This window comes from Bidens hawaiensis, unplaced genomic scaffold (genome assembly GCF_021521415.1).
Source record: "Bidens hawaiensis isolate Kalapana, Puna unplaced genomic scaffold, B.hawaiensis_p1.1 tig00001721_1, whole genome shotgun sequence".
NCBI lineage: Eukaryota > Viridiplantae > Streptophyta > Magnoliopsida > Asterales > Asteraceae > Bidens > Bidens hawaiensis.
In genome coordinates this window covers 2,495,287-2,518,418 of record NW_027491098.1, presented here as the reverse complement: position 1 = coordinate 2,518,418, position 23,132 = coordinate 2,495,287, and the positions used below count along the sequence as shown (strand labels likewise).

The 23,132-nt window shown below is 38.5% G+C and overlaps 1 protein-coding gene and 2 pseudogenes across 3 annotated transcripts; 2 read left to right on the top strand and 1 right to left on the bottom strand.

Annotated features, from left to right (window-relative positions):
- The first annotated feature begins 495 nt into the window (after positions 1 to 495).
- LOC143595409 (putative methylesterase 11, chloroplastic) lies at positions 496 to 3,266 on the top strand (annotated as a pseudogene). Its single transcript, XR_013146519.1, has 5 exons — positions 496 to 896; positions 1,400 to 1,636; positions 2,019 to 2,162; positions 2,362 to 2,493; positions 2,762 to 3,266. The product of XR_013146519.1 is annotated as a putative methylesterase 11, chloroplastic (transcript).
- A 2,307-nt stretch (positions 3,267 to 5,573) lies between these two features.
- Positions 5,574 to 7,059, top strand: LOC143595397 (protein SPIRAL1-like 1). Of its 2 annotated transcripts, XM_077074430.1 has the most exons (3): positions 5,574 to 5,700; positions 6,136 to 6,444; positions 6,804 to 7,059. In XM_077074430.1, exons 2-3 carry the CDS (start codon positions 6,139 to 6,141, stop codon positions 6,882 to 6,884), a joined length of 387 nt encoding a protein of 128 aa, XP_076930545.1. In that variant the 5' UTR covers positions 5,574 to 5,700; positions 6,136 to 6,138; the 3' UTR covers positions 6,885 to 7,059. The 2 variants fall into 2 exon arrangements, with proteins under 2 accessions (XP_076930545.1, XP_076930538.1); XM_077074423.1 differs by lacking the exon at positions 5,574 to 5,700 and having other exon boundaries at positions 6,084 to 6,444; positions 6,804 to 7,056.
- A 1,624-nt stretch (positions 7,060 to 8,683) lies between these two features.
- On the bottom strand, positions 8,684 to 12,185 carry LOC143596681 (receptor-like protein kinase FERONIA; annotated as a pseudogene).
- Positions 12,186 to 23,132: the final 10,947 nt, after the last annotated feature.

Sequence of the window (23,132 nt, the reverse complement as noted above, 5' to 3'; positions counted from 1 at the left end):
TTATTATTATTATTATTATCTATTTAATAAACCTAGCAGCCATTGATCTCGAGAAGTTTTAAATTCAAGTCTCGTTTGTGGCAAAATAAAGGTTCCCAACTTGGGCCATAGCGTTTCTTACATACGGTGAGTTTTCTCCTGAGGGCAGTTTCCGATACTCCAAGGAGAGATCGGATGAAATAGTGACTCGTTAATGATCCGAATAGTCGTTAAAATATAAAATTAAATCTTGATTATTTTTCTTTAAAATAGCATACTTATAGGATCCCATAAAAGTATTTTATATATTTTACTAAAACAGAATTTGACGTAAAGTATTTTAGTATTAAATAAAACATAACTATATGTTAAGTCAAACTCGTATACTTTCCCCAATAAAAAAAAAACATAACAAAAATAAAAGAAAAAAAAAATAAATGAAAAGACAACGCCAGCAGCAATATGCAGTTGCGAGCAAAAAGCCTACAACTGTTTTCTTTCTTTCTTTCTTTCTCCGCCATTTTTGAAGCCACTTTTATATTCACACATAAACCCTAATAACTTTATAACCAATGCATTGAACCACAATGGGCATATGCTTATCCACTAAATCACCACCACCACGGAAAAACAACTCCAAACGCGTAACAAATCAATCATCAAGCAGCAATCGGTGGTCTCGTGTTCGATCGTCTTCGATTAAGCGAGATGATCCTGTCATTCATTAACATGCAATTGCTGCTGCTCTTCTTTTTCAGCACCAAAACGCCGGTGGTGTCTTGCCGTTTGATCGATCCACGTCGGTCCGCCATCATCAACCGAACTCCAAACGTCATCAGCCACTGCCGCGGAGCTCGAGTACTCGGGCTCGGTCGCTTACCGATCCTCTGCTTCCGCCTCAGCAGCTCCTTAATCAGGTTTGAATTGATTGATCCAAACCTGTTATTATTATTATTGATGTTTGTTTAAGCAAATCCTAATCCGTATGAATATTGATCATGATTAACATTTAGACAGGAAACATACAGTAAAAGGTGTAAATATAAGAATGAATTAATTAATATATCTCTTGGTTACAATTACAATTGTGTATTTATACCGGACCTATCGTATCTACATCTGTACCATTCTAATTCATGGTGCCCAAGGGACCTTGACTTGTCACTATCTTGGTATATTCAAGTGTGATCTCGCGGTCCTTTCTCTATTGGATTGTTGATTGGGGTATTACCTCGGCATTTCTGTTATTGTGTGGTGCGTAAATCGTGTAGGTGGAATGGTGGATTATTGCTGTGAATAATTTGTTTGAATTTGACTATTAAGTTGTTTTGTGATTGGATTAAAAGTTGAGTTGTATTTTCATATTATAGCGTTTAGACGATATATCGGTAGGGTGTCTGATCTAATTTGTGTGTATCAGGATGTAAATGTTGATGAGTTGGAGGTGAAGCATATTGTGCTTGTTCATGGAGGAGGTTTTGGAGCCTGGTGTTGGTACAAAACAATTGCACTGTTAGAAGAATGTAAATTCAGAGTTACTGCTATTGATTTAACTGGTTCTGGAATTGATTTGTTCGACACCAATAGCGTCAAAAGTTTATCACAATACGTGACGCCGCTCACGGATTTCTTGGAAAAGCTTGCGGATAGAGAGAAGGTTTGTTTCTCTTTTTATTGCTGCTTCTTTGACATTGATATAAACAGAGATCTTACATAAGTTATATGATTGAAAGTCTAACTTATGTTAGAGCATAGCTCTGTTTGGAAGAGGAAGTTTAAAATAAAAATTTTTAAACTTAAAAGCAGATCTAGATGTGAGCAGAATGCAGGACCATTTATTTCAATGTACTTGATGCATTGCCAATTGTTTAATATAAAGCTTCAGTTAGATTTAATTTCTATGTTGGACCAGATCACATATGTCCCTTTTTTATATGCAAGATAGGTTTGTTTTAGTATTACTGTGAAAGTGAAACTTCATTTCACATTCCAATTATATATTCCAAATTTAAAATCATTTTGTATCTGAATTTATGCAGGTAATTTTGGTAGGCCATGAATATGGTGGTGCATGCATATCATATGCCATGGAACTATTTCCATCTAAAATTGCAAAAGCTATCTTTGTTGCTGCTTCGATGTTGAAAAGTGGACAAAGTACTCTTGATATGTTCTCCCAGAAGGTTTGACTTTTGACCCGAAATTAATCTACAATAAGCCTCTGATATTAAACAAACATGCATTGATGTCTCTAAAAAGACTTGAAACACAAACTATTGGGCCATTTTCAGTTATTTTAGTCATCTTTCAAGTTGAGTTTTGGGACATTTCAATTTTCTGTGGCACTTGACAAATACACATTTTTTTCATATTATGATATAGGAAAATACAAGCGATCTCATGAGGCAAGCTCAAAAGTTCCTCTACACAAACGGTAATGATTTGCCTCCAACTGCAATTGATCTTGACAAAATGCTCTTGAAGGACCTTTTATTCAATCGCAGTCCTGCAAAGGTATGGCTCGTTATTAATTCTCCACCATTAACAGGCTTCCTATTGTCATTTGTCAACAAAATCATATATGAACCCATAAGAAAACAAGAATCACCAAATTTAACTCATTTCTTGATAAATATGTCATGATTGACACATGTATATATAATATATATCATTCAGAGTTGACCCTTGTCAATGCCAAATGGGACCTTTTTTTTATATGAGCACAAATAATATACAAATGCAATAACTTTTAAATGCTTAAATGATCATCTTTCTGTTTTAGGATGTAGCATTAGCTTCTGTTTCAATGAGGCCAATTCCATTCCCGCCTGTTCTGGAAAAGCTGTCACTTTCAGATGCAAACTATGGATCGGTGAGACGATTCTACATAGAAACTCCCGATGACAATGCCATCCCCATAACTCTACAAGAAAGCATGATAAATGAAAGCCCGCCTGAAAAAGTATTCCGCCTCAAAGGTTCTGATCACTCCCCTTTCTTTTCAAAGCCTCAGGCCCTACACAAGTTACTAGTTGAAATTGCAAAGATCACATAAGCTTTATAGGGAGGAGATGATTTCTACACCACAATAATCCAGTAATTACTTGTACCACAGCTTTTTTGCAGATTTACCCTCAAATCAATGGTGGTTGTAATAAATGTGGTGTATAAATCATTTCTTGAAGTCTTCTCAGTTTTAAATGTTTGTAGTTGCATAGGTATACATGTGTTTTATTCAGATTTATTTCTTAAATTATAATAATAAATCCCATTTGTCGAATGACTAGTTGATGTTATTTTGCTAGAAATAAGTAATTTTGAAGGTACTCTGATCACAAATGATGATAACAGAATACTATCATTATTCATTAACAATGATATTAAGAAATATCAAGCATTCTTGCTTGACGGATAAACGTGTTTCATTATATGAGACGACTCATTTAAGCATTACAATAACGATGGATCCAAGTGAGGTATAATGTTTTTAACATCCAAAATAGTAGATAACATGCAGTATAAATCATTTCTTACAATCAGAGGATCTATATACATAAAATAGTTTCATAATAAATCATTTGTATAAATAGAACATTTTCATGATTAAAGCATTTATGAAAATTTACATTTTAATTTTTTGTGCCGAAGTTTCAGAATTTAATGTACTCATTGAGTCCTGTTGTAGTGTAGACGCTTGGTTCTATATGGTTTAAAATTTTAGAAACACTAATGAATCATAAAATACATAAAAACATCTAAAAGTACAAGCCACCTTGTCTTATGCCCTGCATGCAACCAACAACACATTATTGCCTCAGTTAGACACCTCATCTTTTACCCCTTTTTACTAATTCGTAAATTTGACTAACTTTTGAAGTTCAAATAAGTCTATGAAAGCATGCCCCAGTTAGACTTGACATTTATACCTTTAAAAGGACAAACATGTCCAAAGGCCCCTTCAAGCCTTTATGGCTTTATGTTGTTGGCAATCCCTACCAGTGCTAGAGAAAAAGTTAGTGAGCCTAACTAACATACAATAATTAGGGATAATTTATTGGTAGTCTATATAATACTAGAGAGAAGTTTGATAATCCCTATCAAGTTTAAAGAGAATTTGTGAATGTCATTTCTGCCTATTTTGAGGATAAGGGGTGAAGCAACAACTCATCGAAGACTAACGGGTAGAGATAGGTGGATTTGTTACTCTCCAACTAAACCACTATCCATAGTTTATATCTCTTGTTTTTAATATTTTACTTATTCTTGTGGAATCTCTAAATTTTCACAGGAAATAGTCTGTGAATAAAGTGGACAGAATATTAAAAGCAACAAGCAACTGATTCACCTCTCTAGGTTATAATAGCATTTTTATAAAGTTAAATACTCGGATGGTTTATATGTCATACTCATATTGCATGTATGGTCCTTAACTTTGAGAAGTTACACTATGATCCCGAATAGTTTGAAAGCGTAACATCAATGGCCCTTCAAATGAAAGTGCGTTAGGTTTTTGGGTTAAGTGCATGTGAAATGGCATACTCGCCGCTTAATGTGGCTATATGGGCCACATATGGTTGGTTGGTCACAAGTTTTGTGTTGAGGTTTGGGGCTCGGGTTTAATTACTCATATTTTATAACATGTAATCTCATGTAGCATTGTCAATACGAGTTTATACTTTCACATAAAACAACATTAATGGAAGGTTGATCAAGGTCAAGTCTCGAAGCATGATTACAAACACATTTTTGTTGGTAACGCGAGTTCAAATCACCTAGTTGTATTTATAATAATTAATGAATTATAACAAAATATGTGACCAATTAGTATATAAATGAAACTCAATTGATCTAACTAACCTATTGTCCAATTGACTTATTCCATATTCTAGTGGCTAAGGCTGGAGGGTATATTTCATTGAGGATGGTCAAATGGTCCTACGTGGCCATTTAGTCACTCACTGGTCTAAGTAGAACACCGCCCCCCTCCTTCATCATTTCACTAGTGAAATGAGGTGAATGACCGTTTTACACGGATCATTGAAAGGAGAGGGGAAATGAGCCAATCACATGGTTTTTTGCTTTTTTAATTCTTTACAATATTAAATAATGGAATGGTTGAGAATGATGAAAAATGAGAAGACGTAGACGTGACGAACAAGGAAATGAAGGTAATGACCTGTCCCTTTATCCTAATTTAGTGTGGACTTGGTTAAACAAGGACTTAAGCCACTGGGCTGTGGCCTAGAACTCGGAGGCCCAGCAATGAAACCCACAAGCCCAATGACAGGCGCAACATAAAGCACATATTCTTCTTCCTCCATTCACATTTCACACCGACACCCATATTCACAACTTCAATTTCTTTCATTTTATTTCCCTTTTGTAACAACATAACATAACTCGATCTATCCATGTGTCAACACATAACGGGATTAAATAATTAAACAAACCAATTATCACACACATAAATGTAAATATCCTCCGTTATATACACGTGTCATCACATTACTGGATTAAACGAGACCGTTAGAATTAAATAAAATTCAAATTGACAGTTAATGTGAGGGCATTAATATTCATCATAATAATAACTTACCATTCAACCGAATGTAAATTGAGCGTCAAACATTCCTCATTCCCTTTACATTTAAATTCATTCATTTACTTTCATCTTTCTGCAATCTCACGTTTCCTTCATTTGATTCTTCACAACATCATAAGGTTCGTTTCGTTACGTTTCTTCTTCTTCAATCTTCATATTCATAATTACACATCAACATTAATCTTAGATCTGCAAATTATCATATTATTTTTTTTACCAGATTTGTAATGTCATATCTCTAATTCAACATTTATAATTAGTTGTTTCTTATTTCTTCGTATCATCTTATTCTTATCAACATTTTGTAATCTGCTTGTTTGATATCTTTTTAATTATAAAATTTTGCTTACTCTGTTTGCACGAGACGATTATCTTAGATCTGTTTGTTAATATGTATAACTTTTTCTGATTTTGTAAGTTAGTTGTTTATAGAACATAATTTTAACTGTAGATCTGTTCAATGATTAATCAAGTAAAAACTTATTAAAAACAAACTCGACTAATATCATATATGTTGTGTTGATACGATTTGGAAACGGCACGAAAAATAACAGAAAATGGGCCGAGGTGTAAGTTGTGGCGGAGGACAGAGTTCCTTAGGTTACTTGTTCGGTAGCGAAGAGGGCGGTAATACTCAACCGTCACCAGAGAACCCGAGCGAAGATGCTGCTGCTGCAACCACTGAGCCATCACCTGACAATTCAGAACCCTCGGATGATAACACCGCCACCGAGACCGACGATTCTTCAGAAAAGGCTGCTGAATCTTACAGTATTATCAACCAAGATCCTAAACCTGCTACTGACAGCTCAACAAACAATTACCACAGGGCAGATGGCCAGAACTGCGGCAATTTCATAACTGTATGATACTTTTCATTCAATTTTATCGTCTACAGATAGTATAAGTTATCAGATGATTCACATATTACACACACCATAACATCTAGTCCCACCATTTCAAACGACTGTCTGGAAGGTCAGACAGCTGTTTTGACAAAACAATTTCAAAGTTTGACTATCTATGGTCAGAAAAGTTGTCATGATATTGACCAAACGGCCGTTCTGACAAATTATTTTCAAAGTTCGAGTTTCTTATTTTTATTAAAACGAGAATCTGAGTGTTTTATGGACGGTCGTTTGATGGTGTCAATTAAATCAGATTGGGGCGGTGTAACTATAACATGATCATTTGAGTTATATTTGTATGTGATTTGTGTCAGGACCGACCATCAACCAAGGTCCATGCTGCTCCTGGTGGCAATTCTTCCTTGGGTTATCTCTTCGGTGATGACAAGAAATAATGGACTGGCTTGTGCACGTGAGGTACAGCTGCTACTTGTTCCTCAACATGTAGTATTATATGCTAATTAAATCCTGATATCAGTTTATATGCTGTCATAATTGTAATGTATCTTTGATGCACCACTTGGAAAAGAGCATCATTTGGTATTTTCTAAATAATAATTATTACTAATGTTTGGTTTAATATATTGTTTAATGAGTGGGTGTTGATGTACATCAAATATATATAACACATGATCAAAATTACGAGTGTACGTTTTTGAGGGGTGGTACTAGAGTGACCGGATACGGAACTAGAAATTTGGAAGATTGAAACGAGAATAAGACCATTCGAAAATGGGCGGTACATGTGCCACAAGTCCCGTCACCCCCTCCCCCTCCCCCTCCCCCTCTATCCTCAACATCAGGACATCCTCACGGCCAGTGGTCTTACATTATCATTAGCCTTTTTTGTGTAACACGTTTTATCGATTTTTTACACTAATATTATGACTATTTGATATAATACTATGAATAATATAACGTAACCGGTTGAAACAAAGAATTTGGAATATACATATTTTACATTAGAAACTTGCAATTGTAATTTGTAGAGTATAATATAAAACTATGACTACTTCAATAGAATTTAGACTAAACTCCAATGAAATAAAGTTACTCGTAACATGGAATTAACAAGATATTAATGATCCGCAAAAACCTGTATGCATAGATGATCAAATGGCAAACATATAAAACGGTGTGATGAATCTACAAGTAGTGACATATTATTAAATGAAGGAACTAGATAACAATACATAGGAACAGGATACACATGTAGTACTATATTAAATGAGAGAACTATTAGGCATTGTATTATCTACAAGTAGTACTACATTAAATAAAGGAAAATATCTAAGAATGTCACAATCTATAAAAATTATAGTTGTGGACTTAAATAATTTTAGTGATCTTTATCAACAAGTTAATTCAAGGGAAAAAACAAACATAATAATAAAATTAAAGGCATAATAAAATGTTAAAAAGAAGTCACATATATACTTAAAAAAGCATGAGATTTATTGAATTTTAAATACAAGCAAGATAATTTATCTTTTTTGTCTGGTGTAATTTTAAACTCTTTGTATAAGTGTAAATTCTAATATGAGTCATATGACTAGTATAAGTTTACATGTGATTTTCTATATGATCAAAACTAATGGTTCGCACTTCACCACCATCGAAACAAAAGCACACAAAATGAATTATAAGGGCTCCATATTAAATTACAACTTCAAAATCTCAATGCGGATCTCATGAGTAGATAGTGTTAGAAATTGCCAATTATCCCTGGTGAGGTAAGGCAGTTAAAATTTAAAAAGAGGGTCGTTAACAAAAAAAAAAAAAAAAAAGAAAAAAAAAGAAAAAAGAAAAGAAAAGCGAATTTCAGGTTGGTTCAGAGAATTTTCTTATCTATGGTGGATTTTCTTCCGGTGATGAAATAAAGATGATTGGGTGAGTCAATGATCGAAATAACCGTTAAAAAAAAAAGAGAGATAATGTTAGAAATATTCGATGTAGATTATGTATTGTTTCTCTGTATTTAACACATCTAACTTGACGGAAGTCAATGTTTCAAGAAATCAATGAAAATATTTAGTGATTAAAAGACATTTTATACATGAAGAATTTAAATACGCATGAAGTGATGAAACTGGTAACTAGTTTTATAACTAAAACTATTAGTACAAAATTAAACACTAGAATATAAAAAATAGAAAGTACAAGTTAAATAAATCAAATAACCATAATTACTTAATTAGACCTTTGCAGCTTCTTGCAGTTGAGCTGCAAACTTGAGCCTTTTAACAACCTCTCCCATCGACGGCCGATCACTACTCCGGTCAGCCAAACAACTTTCAGCAATCTTCACGAATTCATTCAAACACTCAGCTGCTATCTTCCCCTTCAACCTCGGATCGATCGTCTTATGAACCGTTCCTTTCGCAATATTACTCTTCACCCAGCCTTTCAAAAACACTTGATCCCTTTGAACTGTTTGATCTTCAACCTTTCGACCACACAACACTTCCAACAACACAACACCAAATGAATAAACGTCGGATTTTTCACTAGGTAGTTTAATGCCATTACCAAACATGCATTCAGGGTCCATATACCCTAAACAGTTACCCAGAACATGGGTAAGATTATCAGATACAGCGTAAAGTGGACCGGCATTTGTGAGGCCGTAATCAGAAACTCTTCCGACAAATTTATCGTCTAAAAGAATGTTACCCGGGTTTATATTATGGTGAAGAATATTATTATGCCCACCTGTTTGTAGAAACTCCAGACCTTGTGCTGCATCAATTATTATGTTTAGCCTTTGTTTCCATGTGAGCGGGTCGCTACTTTGGCGGTTGTAAAGATGCCCGCGTAGGCCACCGTTAACCATGTACTCGTACACGAGTACCACTTCCAGTTTGTGGTAGCAGCATCCGATTAATGAGACTAAATTGGAATTCTGGAGCTGTGATAACATTTCATTCTGTTTACAAAACTCAGACACGAAGTCGGGTTTCTTCGACCAGCTATCGATCATGAATTTCTTGAATCTTTTCACGGCGACTGGTCTTGATCCGTAATCGATGTAGCCTTTGTACACAGTGCTGAAGTCTCCATTTCCGATAATTAGGCTTTCGTCGAAGTCGTTTGTGGCTGAGTGAATCTCGGAGAGAAGAAACCGACGGCATGAGTTTTCGTACATCTTGGAGCTACTTACTGAAACAAATGAATCCATTTTTGCGGCTTTCGGTCCATTCCAAAGCAAATCCCATCTCCAACTCTTCAGTTTCTTGAGCTTCAGACTCCTTTTGTTCCCACTTGATGTTGATTGTTCTGATCGCGGTGAGTTAGTAAACGATATGGTACCGTTATATGCTGGTTCTTCAGGTATGGCCCAGCCTCCGGTTTCTTGCTGCTCGAGTTCAAATTCGAGGCCGGATATTATGTTAGCCATGCTCGGTCTTCTTTTCGGTTGATTCTCCAAGCATTTTTCTGCTAAGTTTATGAATACTTTCAAGCAATGAGGAGTGATTTCGCCTCGTATACATGGATCAATAATCTGATCAAGTTTCCCGTCCCGAATGTTCTGGCTGCGTTGATCCTCCTCAATCCCCGGGCCCACAGTGGGTCTTCCACATAAGACTTCAAACAACACGACACCAAACGCGTACACATCAGATTTTCGTGATAGTTTACGTGACAGAAAGTAGTCTGGATCCAAGTACCCGACCGTGCCCTTAATGTTTGTGCTAACGTACGATTTTGCCAACATTTGGGTCGTATTTTCTATCTTGGCGAGTCCAAAATCCGAAATCTTACCGAAAAAAATTCTCGTCTAGTAAAATGTTGGATGTTTTGACATCACGATGAATGACTCCGTGATGAGTACCCGTGTGTAAATAGTCCAGCCCACGGGCTGCACCGATGCAAATCTTGACCCTTTGCTCCCACGAGAGTGGTGTGAAGCTAGTGTTATCATCTGACCCGAGTTTAAAAAGATGTTCAGCCAGTGTCCCGTGTGGCATATACTCGTAAACAAGGATCATCTCATTACCATCATCACAGTACCCAATCAGGGAAACCAGATGATTATGCCGAAGCCTCCAAATCATTTGAATCTCCATCCAAAACTCGAGAGCGCCTTCTTGTGATCGTGAACTCATTCACTTTATAGCAACGGTTTTTGCACCATCATCTATCACACCTTTATACACTTTTGCAAAACCACCCATGCCTATAATTAACTCCTTGTCGAAGTTGCGGGTGGCTGCATTGATCTCCGCTAGTGAAAAACACCTACACGAATCATTATCTGATGATGCTGATGGTGATGGTGATGGTGATGCTGATGGTGTTGGTTTATTCTTCTTCCCGAGTTTTTCCTCCCAAAACCATCTTTGAATATACACTATGATGTTTATTGTAGTGATTAATAATATAAGTTTTGTTGCAATCCAGTTTATGGTGCCAAAAGCTGGTAACTTTGGCATCCAATTTGGTGATGAATGTAGTACAAATGCAGGGTTTGAACCCACAAGACTATCGTCCGGATTACTTAGTTTAAAAACCTCTAACCCGTTCAGCTTCGCTTCAACCAACCCGCTCTTTGAATATATAACGATTAAAAGATCAGACTGACCGATGGTTTTATCGCCTCTCATTGTTGTCACATAGTCTTTATAAACAGCAACCTCGTACCCGCCTCCCCAATTGGTCACATCAGCGTTTGTCTCGACTATATGATTATTAACCATGATCCCGAATCCCTTGTGACCGTTGCTAGTTTTCTTTCCCGGGTTGTGTTGACAAAAATGTAGCCGAACCAAGTACCTGAATCCTAAATCCACAGGCAATTTCCATGTAAAAGTTGTTGATTTCTTAATGTAAGATGATTCTGTTGACCATGATGTTTGGTAAACCTTAAGAGGTGCTGAGATTGTTGGTATCTTGGTGTATTTGATCATACTAGTAGCATGGTACACTTGAAATTTCTTGAACTTTTCCAATATGTAATCCGAGTCTTTCGACCATCTTCGGAACATACCCGTGTCTTCAATAGGTGAAATCGAACTTCCACCGATGTTTAAACGGTGAACTGTCTCTAGCGCGGTGGTGTTGTCAATGTAAAACTTGTACCTTTGAGGGTTAACCACATCTGCTCCCGGTTCACCTTCGGGTGTGTAGTATAGACCCGAAGGCATTGAAATGATTTCAATGCCGTTCACAAACGCGTACGCATTAGTATTAGATGGAGAGATCGTTATGGTCAGTTCCCGATTATCTTTGACATTGACAATAAATTCCTTAGAGAAAGAGATAACACCTAGTGCCCGGGCAGTAATCGAAGCACTGAAGTTGTGTAGGAGCTTGTACGGTCCAGCTTGTACCGTGAAGAAATCGGGACATGTTTCAAACCCAATGTAAGAAGCGGGATTGAAGTGTAACCGGATGAATTTAGGGGCGGGATGGAGTTTAAACGTGTAGAAGAACGGGGAACGGGAGGCTCGAGCCGTTAAGTAGGGAACAGGATCACCCGAAAGAGATGTATGGACAACCTGCTTGTTTTCTTGAAAGGCTGAACTTGGTACCAACATCACCGGTCCATTCACGTCCATCGAGCGCAGACGTGTTCCCTATCGAGCCACAGTTGACCGCGATGTTGTCGAGCGGGTAGTAAGGGGCTGGTAAATCGCCCTTGACACTCAAAATGAAAGGAACAATGAACACAAATAAGAGAGGATTTAGGCACATTTGAATTTGTTTGTGTTTTGGTGGGTGTGAATGTGTGATGAACAAAGATTATGAGATTTTGTTTGTTTACATTAATATGGAATCTGGATCAAAGATTGAATATAAATTAAGAATATGTGAAATTGTCGACATGAACAAAAGACATATCTCGCATAACTGCATAAATAAAGTCTTCAAGGTTCACAAGCTACACGTTGCTTAAGGGTATGCAAAAAATACATTAGTCAACTCAATTTAAAATAAAATATTGGTTTATAGAATAAATTAATATGTTGATATAACCAATAAAATAAACGATAACATACAATATATAATATATCGACCCGTTTTCAGAGAATTGGGCAATACTATTGCTACTCGTCACGTGGAACTAGGGGTGTGTTTTTTAACCGAACTTGAATAACAAACCTAATCTGAAGCAACCCAAGACCCAGATAACCTGACCCGAATAATCTCTCAACCAGAACCCGAGAATAAACATCGGGTTGGTATTTGAGTTAAAATATTCAAAATCGGTTGACCCAAACAACCAAAATAACTCAAATAGTTGGTTCTAATGTTTTATAACCCTAGGTAACCAAAGGTCTTGGATTTTGTTATAGTTAAATTTGATAAGTTCCTATAATACTTACCAAATTTTATGTTTCAAACATTTTATTCTATTAAGTTTTGAAATTTTGAAGGTTTTGGATTTTGTTATAGTTAATATGGTTGTATGTTGAAAATGACTTGATTATGGTTTTATGAAGGTTTGAATTATGGTTTTATTTATGATCTTGTTAAAGGTGAATTTTTTTACTTGTTAAAGCTCATGACCCGAATTAATCCGACACGTTCAATCCGAAACCCAAACAACCCGACCTTATTTGGGTAGGTTCTTGGGTCAATTTGCTTTGAGCTCAGACCCGAAGAACCCAACCCGAACAATCCGAAACACGAATAAATAACCCGAAGAACACCCCTACCCGGAAACACTTTAAATTAAGATAACATTTTGTTGGTTTCCGGGATTAGAAATAATCTCTTGTCTAGTAATTTGTTGAACAATTGTGGGTACAAACAATTGATGAAAAGTGACTCGCATATTTTTTAAGACATGATTCTTTTGTGCTATATATATGTATATATTTAATTGATGGAACGTTTAGATTAGATTAAATACTGATCATGTTCCATTTTCGAAATTTAGCGTGAATGGTTAATACTAGTAATGGTTTAAACTAATACTAGTAATGGTTTAAACTAATCAATATTATGGCAAGCAAGGTTAGCCATATGCATACCCAATAGATTATTGGGTGTTTCGGTCAAAAATTAACAAAATAATTTTGTGATCAAATTCGTATGTGAAGCAGAGTGCTTGATCGAAAATAGGGTAAACACAATGATTTGATTTCGAGGGAAAAAGCCCTTGATCTTGAGATCTCCGGCACAAAAAACCCCGGACGGTGAAAACTATCACCGTCTATTTATTAATAACAAAAAGGGTGATTACAAGTGGTGGAGCTGATAGTAGATCGTATACTAAGTGTTACAATGAGTGTTGATAGCTAAGCAAGTGAAGTGTGTGTTCTAATTGATCATATCAGCTCGTTTAAATAATCAAAAGTATACAACTGAAATTCCGAGAAATCTGGAATAAACCCTAGACTAAGTCCTATATTATTCGTTGCTTCCCACGTTCGAGTTGACGAAGCCGTTACAAACCCACATTCTTATAATCACATTAAACACGTGGTCTTATCTGCAAAACAAACAAAAATAATAAAGGACAATTGAATTAGCAAAGTGTAATCCTCAGAATACTTGCACTGGCAGGATAGGTTGAAATCCTTAAGTTATGACCAAAATCCCGAGGATAAAAAATCTGTTCCCAACAATTGCCCCCAATTTGTTAGTGCGTGACAACTGTAAAAAATTTAAATTTTAAACTTGAAAATATCTCTGCGACTTGAAAGGACAAGCACGCGAATTGAGGAAGCCCTATAACCGTCCTTTTAGGTTATAATCAATCCATCCCAAATCTCATAAATCACAATAATCTCTTCATCGCTTCATAATCAGGTCAGTTTCTTTCTTTCTCATCTTTTAATTTTCTGAAGTTTATTGTTTAATTCGAACAATAATGAGAAAAAGAACCCCTCGATCGTTCAACCCTTACTCTTTTGCAACCTCTAAGGATTTCATCGATCAGGGTCACATCCCTGCTACTGATGAGGATTAGTGCTCTTCAACGATCTCGACATTAGATTTCTAAAAAATTCTGGCTTGCTACCCGCTAAGGCCGTCATCAGACCATACGACCCCAAAGCCAAAGCTAACTTTTCGTCCGAAACCTGGGTTTGTTTTTTCTATTACCCCTTTTCAATCGGCCTTTCGTATCCATTTTCCCCGCTCATTAAAGAGTTTTTCGATATTACTGGCTTCTCCTACTCCCAAGTCATGCCAATGGTGTGGAGAGTCCTATCTACAATAGACCTTTTGAACAGAACCCATGAACTGCCCATAGGTATCCCTGAGATAGCCACAACCTATAATCTTCGCACACACGGATCTCACCGTTACTGCCTACAATCCAAAACCAGCCGCCTCTACATGGTCCCCAAAGTGTCTGCTAATGACCACGATTGGAAGAAGAAATTCTTCTTTGTACGCCATGACTCAATTCGCGATGGAGTAAACTTGCCTGGTGAATGGGTTCATAAGGGTTGGAAATCCTTAGGATAGAATTTCTTTCTGCAAACAGTTTGTATTAATATATCTTCTTTTTTGTAGTAGTTTTTGAGGATTTGGTAAGGTATAGGAAAGATACGAATCGAAGGCTTAAAGCTTTGTTCAAAATTCCGGCACAAGAAAGAGAATTTCGGTTTGAAGGAGAAATAGGCGACACTAGCACAACTACTGCGAGGTCTTCTGAAAGTATGTCTTCTGGTAAGTATCCTGGGTATTTCATAGAACCCTTAGGATTTCGCTTTCTCGAAAATAACTTGATAAATTATTGCACAGAAATGCCGAAACCAAAATCTTCCTTCAGCTTAATCGACTTGGACGACTTCATCGAGGATAAAACTTTAGTGAAACAGGAGCACTCCAAGACTCTCTCCCCAAAGCCGAGGATTCAAACTACTCGCCAAAAGAGCGCCACCCAGAAGAAAAGGAAGGCCACCACTTCAGCCGAGACTGAGCCTTTTGCTGATATGAGCACTGCTGATGTTGGAGAGAAATTACAAGCTCTTGCCAATCTTCTTGGAACAGTAAGTATCTTTATTTGTCCTGAAAATAATAGTCTGCGAAAATTTATGTTAACCTGAGGATAACAAGAAATTGAGAATTACCAACAAAGGCTCTAAGATGCCGAATTGGCTCTGAGAGAAGCTGAAGGCAAGATTGCAGATATCCAACACGCAGCAGACACAAGGATCAAGCTTCATAAAAAGAAGGAAAAAGAGATTGTGGATCTTAAAGCTTCATTCGAGCTGGAGAAAGCCGAGCTTATTGAAGATGCCAAGAAGTCTGCAGCTACAAGTATCATGGAGTCAATTCTCAAGATGTCAGAGGAGGTGAAGGCAAAGGGCTATGTGATAGATTCTTGGAATTCCGCAGACTGTGCAAAGAAGCTGAAGATGTTGAGGGGTGAGAAGGTGGAAGAAGCCGAGGTTCTAAGTACTTCAGAGGCGACGAAGGAGGCATGTGCTAATGAGGCGGCGGAAGCGGAAAAGAAGGACGGCGACCAGGGTGAAGATGGCAAGGTTTGAGCCTGGTTTTCAGGTTGTTTTGATGTGTGTATGTTGGTTGTTTGAACAATTTCTATTTTGGTTGTGTATGGATAATATAATATGCTTAGGATAATGGTTTGGGTGGAGGGATCCTGGTTCAGGACGAAGCCCAAACTAACTTTTATCTCATTTTTTTGAACAATCTGATGGTTCAGTGGATGGGCTCTGTTTTGAGTGAAACCTGAATCATCATTTCTTGCACTATAATATTAGTATAACAACTTTTTGTGACTTATGTTGGTATTTTATCCCTATTTCTGTTATTAAATCTTTAGAGAAAAAATTGAGTTTATTATGAATGAAATTCTTTAATAACAATTTAAGTTTAATTCAATAAACCAATACAAAGTCATAAAATTCATCTTATAAATAAGACAAGTAATATGAAATATATAATATTCACAAATAAGAAATCATACCAGAATCATATATGTAACACCCCGACCAAAGGCGGATTATACATCGGGGCGCCACATATTGTTTCATTACTCGTGACACTATTGGGTGTCAATATTTAATAAATACATTCATTCGCGCACGCGCAGGGTAAACACAAGATATAAATAAACCAACATAAATTAATATATTATAAATCATAATATTCGAACAGCAATAACTTGTCTTGATACATTTTAATCTAGGTCCAAAAGTAAAAACGTCCTACGTGTCCACAAGCTCCAAAAGTAGCTACAGCAAACCTGAACATGTGTTAAAATAAACGTCAAACACTTGCGTGTTGGTGAGAAATCAAGTTTAATACAATATATAGATATCAATAAATCTGCGCGCAACATGTGTATGTCTGGTTTTCAACAAGGGTGTAATCTGATCGGGACCAACTCTAAGATTCATAAGACTGCCAGTGCTCACAATTGAGCTCACAAACAAGACAAACTGTGCATGTGTAAACAAAAGAGAAAATCATAAACGATAGTTCTCCCGTGTTCATCTAATGGTACCATGAGAACTGCGGAATAGACCGACAAGACGGTTAATGATCCACACATACAAATAAACAGCCAAGTCTACGTCCTCAACACATTGGATACTGCGCGACTAAAGTTCATAAACAAGTTTAAGACTCTAAGTTTGTATGAACACATGAACATCCCAAAACATTAAAAGCAAAAAGGGATTAGGTACGAGATTACTCACTTGATAAACGATGCGGTGTAAGATAAAGCAAGAACCAACTTTAAACAAGCACAAGTTAACCTATAAATAAGATTATTGTTTTAATGATTGGTTTAAGTCTTGATTATAAGTTAGCATAATTAATAAGTAAATTATTATATATAATATATATATATTACCGGAAAAGCAGGGCAGAACAGGGAGGAAGACGGAGGCAGAGAGGAAGACGGCAGAGAGAGCAAGGGGCAAGAGAACAGGAGAGATTAAGTGTTTTGTGTGTGTAGTGTTAGGAAAAATAATACTATTATTTATAGGAAAACCCTAGGAGACATAATCCCTAGGAAAGGGGAAAGGATCTCAAAAAGCAAAAGATTCCAAAAGCAAAAGATATCAAAAAGCATAAGAAAACAAAAGCAAAAGATATGGAAAGATATGGCAGCTGCAGGGGGCAAAGGAAAAGCTGACAGGGAACAGTAAAAAGCATGGGCGGGTCAGATAAAGGTACTGGTCAAGCATGGCAAAAGCAGATCTCAAAAGATAATGTCAGTCACTTTTTCTGCCAACCAATGGGGTTGGTGCGCATGCTGCGCCGAAAGTAACTTTTCAGACATAAAGCAGATTAGGTCAACAGCACAAAAGATAAGACAACACAAAAGCAAACGGCTAGATTAAACAGAAGAAAACTCAAAGGGTTTAGCGCGAGAAGGCTAAGGCGCGAAGGCAGACACAGAAGGTCAAGAGAGCGCGAGCGCGAAGGCAGACAGAACCAACCTTAACGCGTCGCGGAAAGAACTACATTTCTAAGCGCGCCGCGGGAAGAATCACATTTCTTAGCGCGCCGCGGGAGGAACTAGAATTCCTAGCGCGCCGCGGGAAGAACTATAATTCTTCGCGCGTCGAGGGATGAACTACGATTCTTAGCGCGCTGCGAGAAGAACTACAAATCCTTAGCGCGTCGCGGGAAGAACTACCGTTCTTAGCGCGCTGCGAGAAGAATTACAATTCTTAGCGCGCTGCGAGAAGAGTTCGTCTCGCGTATCGCTGAAACAGGTGGTCTTCACGCAGGATTCCTTGTAAGGAGTCTGGCGCGTGGAGCAGCGCAGACAACCTTAGGCGGGAAGGAACAAAGGACAAGCAAAGAGTTAGAAAAAAAAAAAGAGGGAAACAAGGCGTAAGGGCGGGACGGCGACAAGAGGGAAAAGAAGGCGGAAAGAGAGAAGGAGAGGGACGGGACGGCGGAAAGAAAAAGAGAGAAAGAGGCGGGTGTAACATCTGCCCTGATCCGACCCGACCCAGGTACCCGTTTCTCTTACCCGATCTCTTTCTTTTATGATTTAATATTTATTTATAATAATAATAATATATATTTCCTTCCCGCCTCTTTCTCTATCTTTTTCTTTCCGCCGTCCCGTCCCTCTCCTTCTCTCTTTCCGCCTTCTTTTCCCTCTTGTCGCCGTCCCGCCCTTACGCCTTGTTTCCCTCTTCTAACTCTTTGCTTGTCCTTTGGTTCTTCCCGCCTAAGGATGTCTGCAGCTCCACGCGCCAGACTCCTTACATGGAAGCCTGCGTGAAGACATCTTGTTCCTGCGATGCGTGAAGAGAACTCTTCTCGCAGCGCGCTAAGAATGTTCTTCCCGCGATGCGCTTAGAATTCTAGGTTCTTCACGCAGCGCGCTAAGGATTTGTGATCCTTCCCGCAGCGCGTTAAGGATTTGTGATTCTTCCCGCAGCACGCTAAGGTTTGTTGTGCCAGCCTTCGCGCTCGCGCACTCAGCCTTCTCGCGCTTGACCCTTTAGTCTTCTGTTTATTCTAGCCGTTTGCTTTTGTAATGTCTTTTCTTCTGAGCTGTTGACCTAACCTATCTAATGTCTGAATAGTTACTTTCGGCGCAGCATGCGTACCAACCCCATTGGTTGGTAGAAAAAGTGACTGACATAATCTTTTGAGATCTGCTTTTGCCATGCTTGACCAGTAACTTTATCTGTCCTCTCCCATGCCTTTTTCTGAATCCTGTCAGCCTTTTTCTCTTTTTCCCTGCTACCATATCTTTTGATATCTTTACTTTTCAGAACTTTTTACTGTTGATATCTTTTCTTTTACTTTTGGAGATCTTTTCTAGGGTTTGTGTCCCCTAGGGTTTGCCTATATATAGTACTATTTTCTTAACACTTCACACACTACACTTATTCTCTTCCTCCCTTTTTGCTCTCTGCCGTTGTTCTTCAGCCGCCTCCCTCCTCTCTTGCCTCCGTTTTCTCCTCTCCTCTGCCCTGTTTTCCGGTAATATATTATATATAATAACTTATTAATTATGCTAACTTATAATCAAGACTTAAAACAAATCATTAAAACAATAATCTTTAATTATAGGTTAACTTGTGCTTTAAAGTTGGTTCTTGCTTTATCTATCATCGCATCTTTATCAAGTGAGTAATCTCGTACCTAATCCCTTTTTGCTTTTAATGTTTTGGGATGTTCATGTGTTCATACAAACTTAGAGTCTTAAACTGTTTATGAACTTTAGTCGCGCAGTATCCCATGTGTTGAGGACGTAGACTTGGCTGTTTATTTGTATGTGTGGATCATTAACCGTCTTGTCGGTCTATTCCGCAGTTCTCATGGTACCATTAGATGAACACGGGAGAACTATCGTTTATGATTTTCTCTTTTGTTTACACATGCACAGTTTGTCTTGTTTGTGAGCTCAATTGTGAGCACTGGCAGTCTTATGAATCTTAGAGTTGGTCCCGATCAGATTACACCCTTGTTGAAAACCAGACATACACATGTTGCGCGCAGATTTATTGATATCTATGTATTGTATTAAACTTGATTTCTCACCAACACGCAAGTGTTTGATGTTTATTTTAACACATGTTCAGGTTTGCTGTAGCTACTTTTGGAGCTTGTGGACACGTAGGACGTTTTTACTTTTGGACCTAGATTAAAATGTATCAAGACAAGTTATTGCTGTTCGAATATTATGATTTATAATATATTAATTTATGTTGGTTTATTTATATCTTGTGTTTACCCTGCGCGTGCGCGAATGAATGTATTTATTAAATATTGACACCCAATAGTGTCACGAGTAATGAAACAATATGTGGCGCCCCGATGTATAATCCGCCTTTGGTCGGGGTGTTACAGATTGGTATCAGAGCTCGTTGACTTTAGGATAGGTGGTTAGACGTAACGGCCTAGAATACCTAAGAGTCCCTTCTCGCGCATGAGAGAAATCTCATGTTTGCGCGCTTATTGTTAATTACTCGTTGTTTATGAATATGCTCGCGCTTGCGCAGTATATGATTTTATGTTTTATTCCGCGATATTTCGATTTTTGTGAATTTCGATTTTTATTGATTTTTCTTACATATTCGTTTGTTGGGTTTGAAAATCCGAAAAGTCATGGTGATACATGAATAGTTGATTTTCAATTTCCATTTACGATTATGTTCTGAGGTTGGAGACTTGAAAAGTCATGGTGATGCATGAATTGTCAACCTCCAATACTCATTTTCTTGTGTATTTCATATTGAAGATTGAAAAAGTCATGGTGATACATGAATCGTCAATCTCCAATACTCGTTTGCTCGTATATTTTAATTGGGAATTCGGAAAGTCATGGTGATACATGAATTGTCGATTCTTGATTCGAATTTGTTACCTTTATTAAGTCTGCATTTAGGGTCATTTATTTTACTTTAACTTTTGATAGTATCTAACTCTGCGAAACCAAGCTTTATAAAGTTATACTTTGCGATAAAACCAAGATATTAACTAAAATTAAAACTTTTATAGAATGCCTCCGCTATCTCGCCGATTTCAGAGAAGAGAAGCCTCGCGCATGCGTAGACAGCAACGTTCCCAGGAAATGGCCGCCGCGATAGCCCAAGCCTTGAGCCAAAACAATACCAATACCTCCAGTTATAACATTAAGTCCTTTAACGCGGGAAACCCTCCAAAGTTCACAGGTCTTGAAGGAGCCACCGTGATGCTCCAGTGGCTTGAGAAGATAGAAAACACTTTCCTCCACACCCAATGCCCCTCAGACAGACGAACCCTGTATGCTTCCAGTGTCCTGGAATCCAGAGCGCTTACATGGTGGAATGGAGTAGCTCATGCGCGTGGCGCAGAAGCTGCTTCCAGCATGCTCTGGGAGGAATTCAAGGAAATTCTGACGCGAGAATTCTGCCCTCCCAACGAAGTTAAGCGCCTGGAGGAGGAATTTTGGAATCTTAAGCAGTACAGTGGTGAAGCGCGCGAGTACGCGACGCGCTTCCATGAACTAAGCCTGCTTGTCCCTCACCTTGTTACCCCTTCCCGCCGAGCCATAGAGAAATTTCTTGGGGGTCTCCCCATGGAAATTCAAGATTCTGTATGGGCTAGAAACCCAGTTACCCTTTCTGACGCCATTGAGTTGGCCGCTGTGCTCAGCGACAACCATGTCAGAGCAGGAACCCTGTTCCTGCGGGGAACAGAAAAGACCAAACCCAAGACTGCCCCTGAACCGACAGAAACCAAACCTGAACCCTCAAACCATAACCAGAAACGTAGGCGCAGACAAGCTTACGCGCTTACCAACCCGCCCATTGTCCAGCAACCCATTTATCAACCTCCAGTTTACGCGCCTAACCCTCTGTCAGCTTACCCAACACCTCCTGTAGCCCACAACTATGCCTTAACCAATCCCGCACTCCCTGCCCCGCCTCCTAAGAAACCTTACACAGGAAACCATCCCTTTTGCCCAACCTGTAGATTTCACCACCCAACCCAAACCCCGTGTCGACTTTGTACCCGATGTGGCCGCGCTGGTCACCTTGTAGAAAACTGTAGAGTCCTTCTCGCCAATCCAATTGCGCCAACACCACCAGTCTACCCGCAGAACCCACAACCAACCTACCAAAACCCACGACCCAGATCGTGCTTTAACTGCGGTGATCCTAGTCATTTCCGGAACGCGTGCCCGAGACTGCAAGTGCAAATCACGCAAGCGAATCCGGTGAACCAGATTTCAAACCAAGTGACGCGTGGACGAGCTTTTAACATAACCGCGCACCAAGCGCAAGCGAATAATGATGTAGTTAATGGTACATTTTTGCTTAACGGATTTTATGCTTCTGTACTTTTTGATACTGGCGCCGATCGAAGTTTTATCTCTCGCGCCTTCGAGCAGAAGCTTGCGCGACCGCGCGATAACTTAAAAGAAGATTTTTCAGTTGAATTGGCTAATGGCGAAACTGTTTTAATTAACTCAGTGATTAAAGATTGTACGCTTAACCTTAACGAAAACGATTTTCTGATCGACCTCATCCCCATGCCTCTTGGAAGCTTTGATGTTATCATTGGTATGGACTGGCTCTCGAAGAATCGCGCCGAAGTTATTTGCGCCAAGAAATTGATTCGCATACCTCGAGAAAATGGTGATCTTCATATTTACGGCGAAAAACCCTCCAGTGGTCTTAAACTTATGTCTTGCGCCGAAGCCCAAAGACTCATGCGGAAGAAGTGTGTTGCATTCTTAGCCCATGTGGTTACACCTGCTGAAGAGAAGAAGCTTCGCGATATCCCTGTTGTGCGTGATTTCCCTGAAGTTTTTCCTGATGATCTTCCTGGTATCCCTCCCGCTCGTGAAGTCGAGTTCCGTATTGATCTTGTCCCTGGTGCTTCCCCCGTGGCTAAATCTCCTTATCGTCTTGCACCCGCTGAGATGCAAGAATTGGCAAGCCAACTTCAAGAGTTGACTGCTAAAGGATTCATCCGCCCTAGCTCTTCGCCCTGGGGTGCTCCGGTGTTGTTCGTTAAAAAGAAAGATGGATCGTTTTGCATGTGTATTGATTACCGCGAGTTGAACAAACTCACCATTAAAAACCGGTATCCCTTACCGCGTATTGACGACCTCTTTGATCAACTCCAAGGTGCCTCTTGTTTCTCGAAGATTGATCTCCGCTCTGGCTATCACCAGTTGCGCATCCGCGATGAAGATGTTCCGAAGACTGCTTTTCGAACTCGTTATGGCCATTTTGAATTCTTGGTCA

What these genes read in the sequence shown, in the direction of transcription:
- LOC143595397 (XM_077074430.1), top strand. Translation starts at nt 6,139, where the DNA reads ATGGGCCGAGGTGTAAGTTGTGGCGGAGGACAGAGTTCCTTAGGTTAC. An exon ending in ACTGCGGCAATTTCATAACT is followed by an intron (nt 6,445 to 6,803) that starts GTATGATACTTT and finishes GATTTGTGTCAG; the next exon opens with GACCGACCATCAACCAAGGT.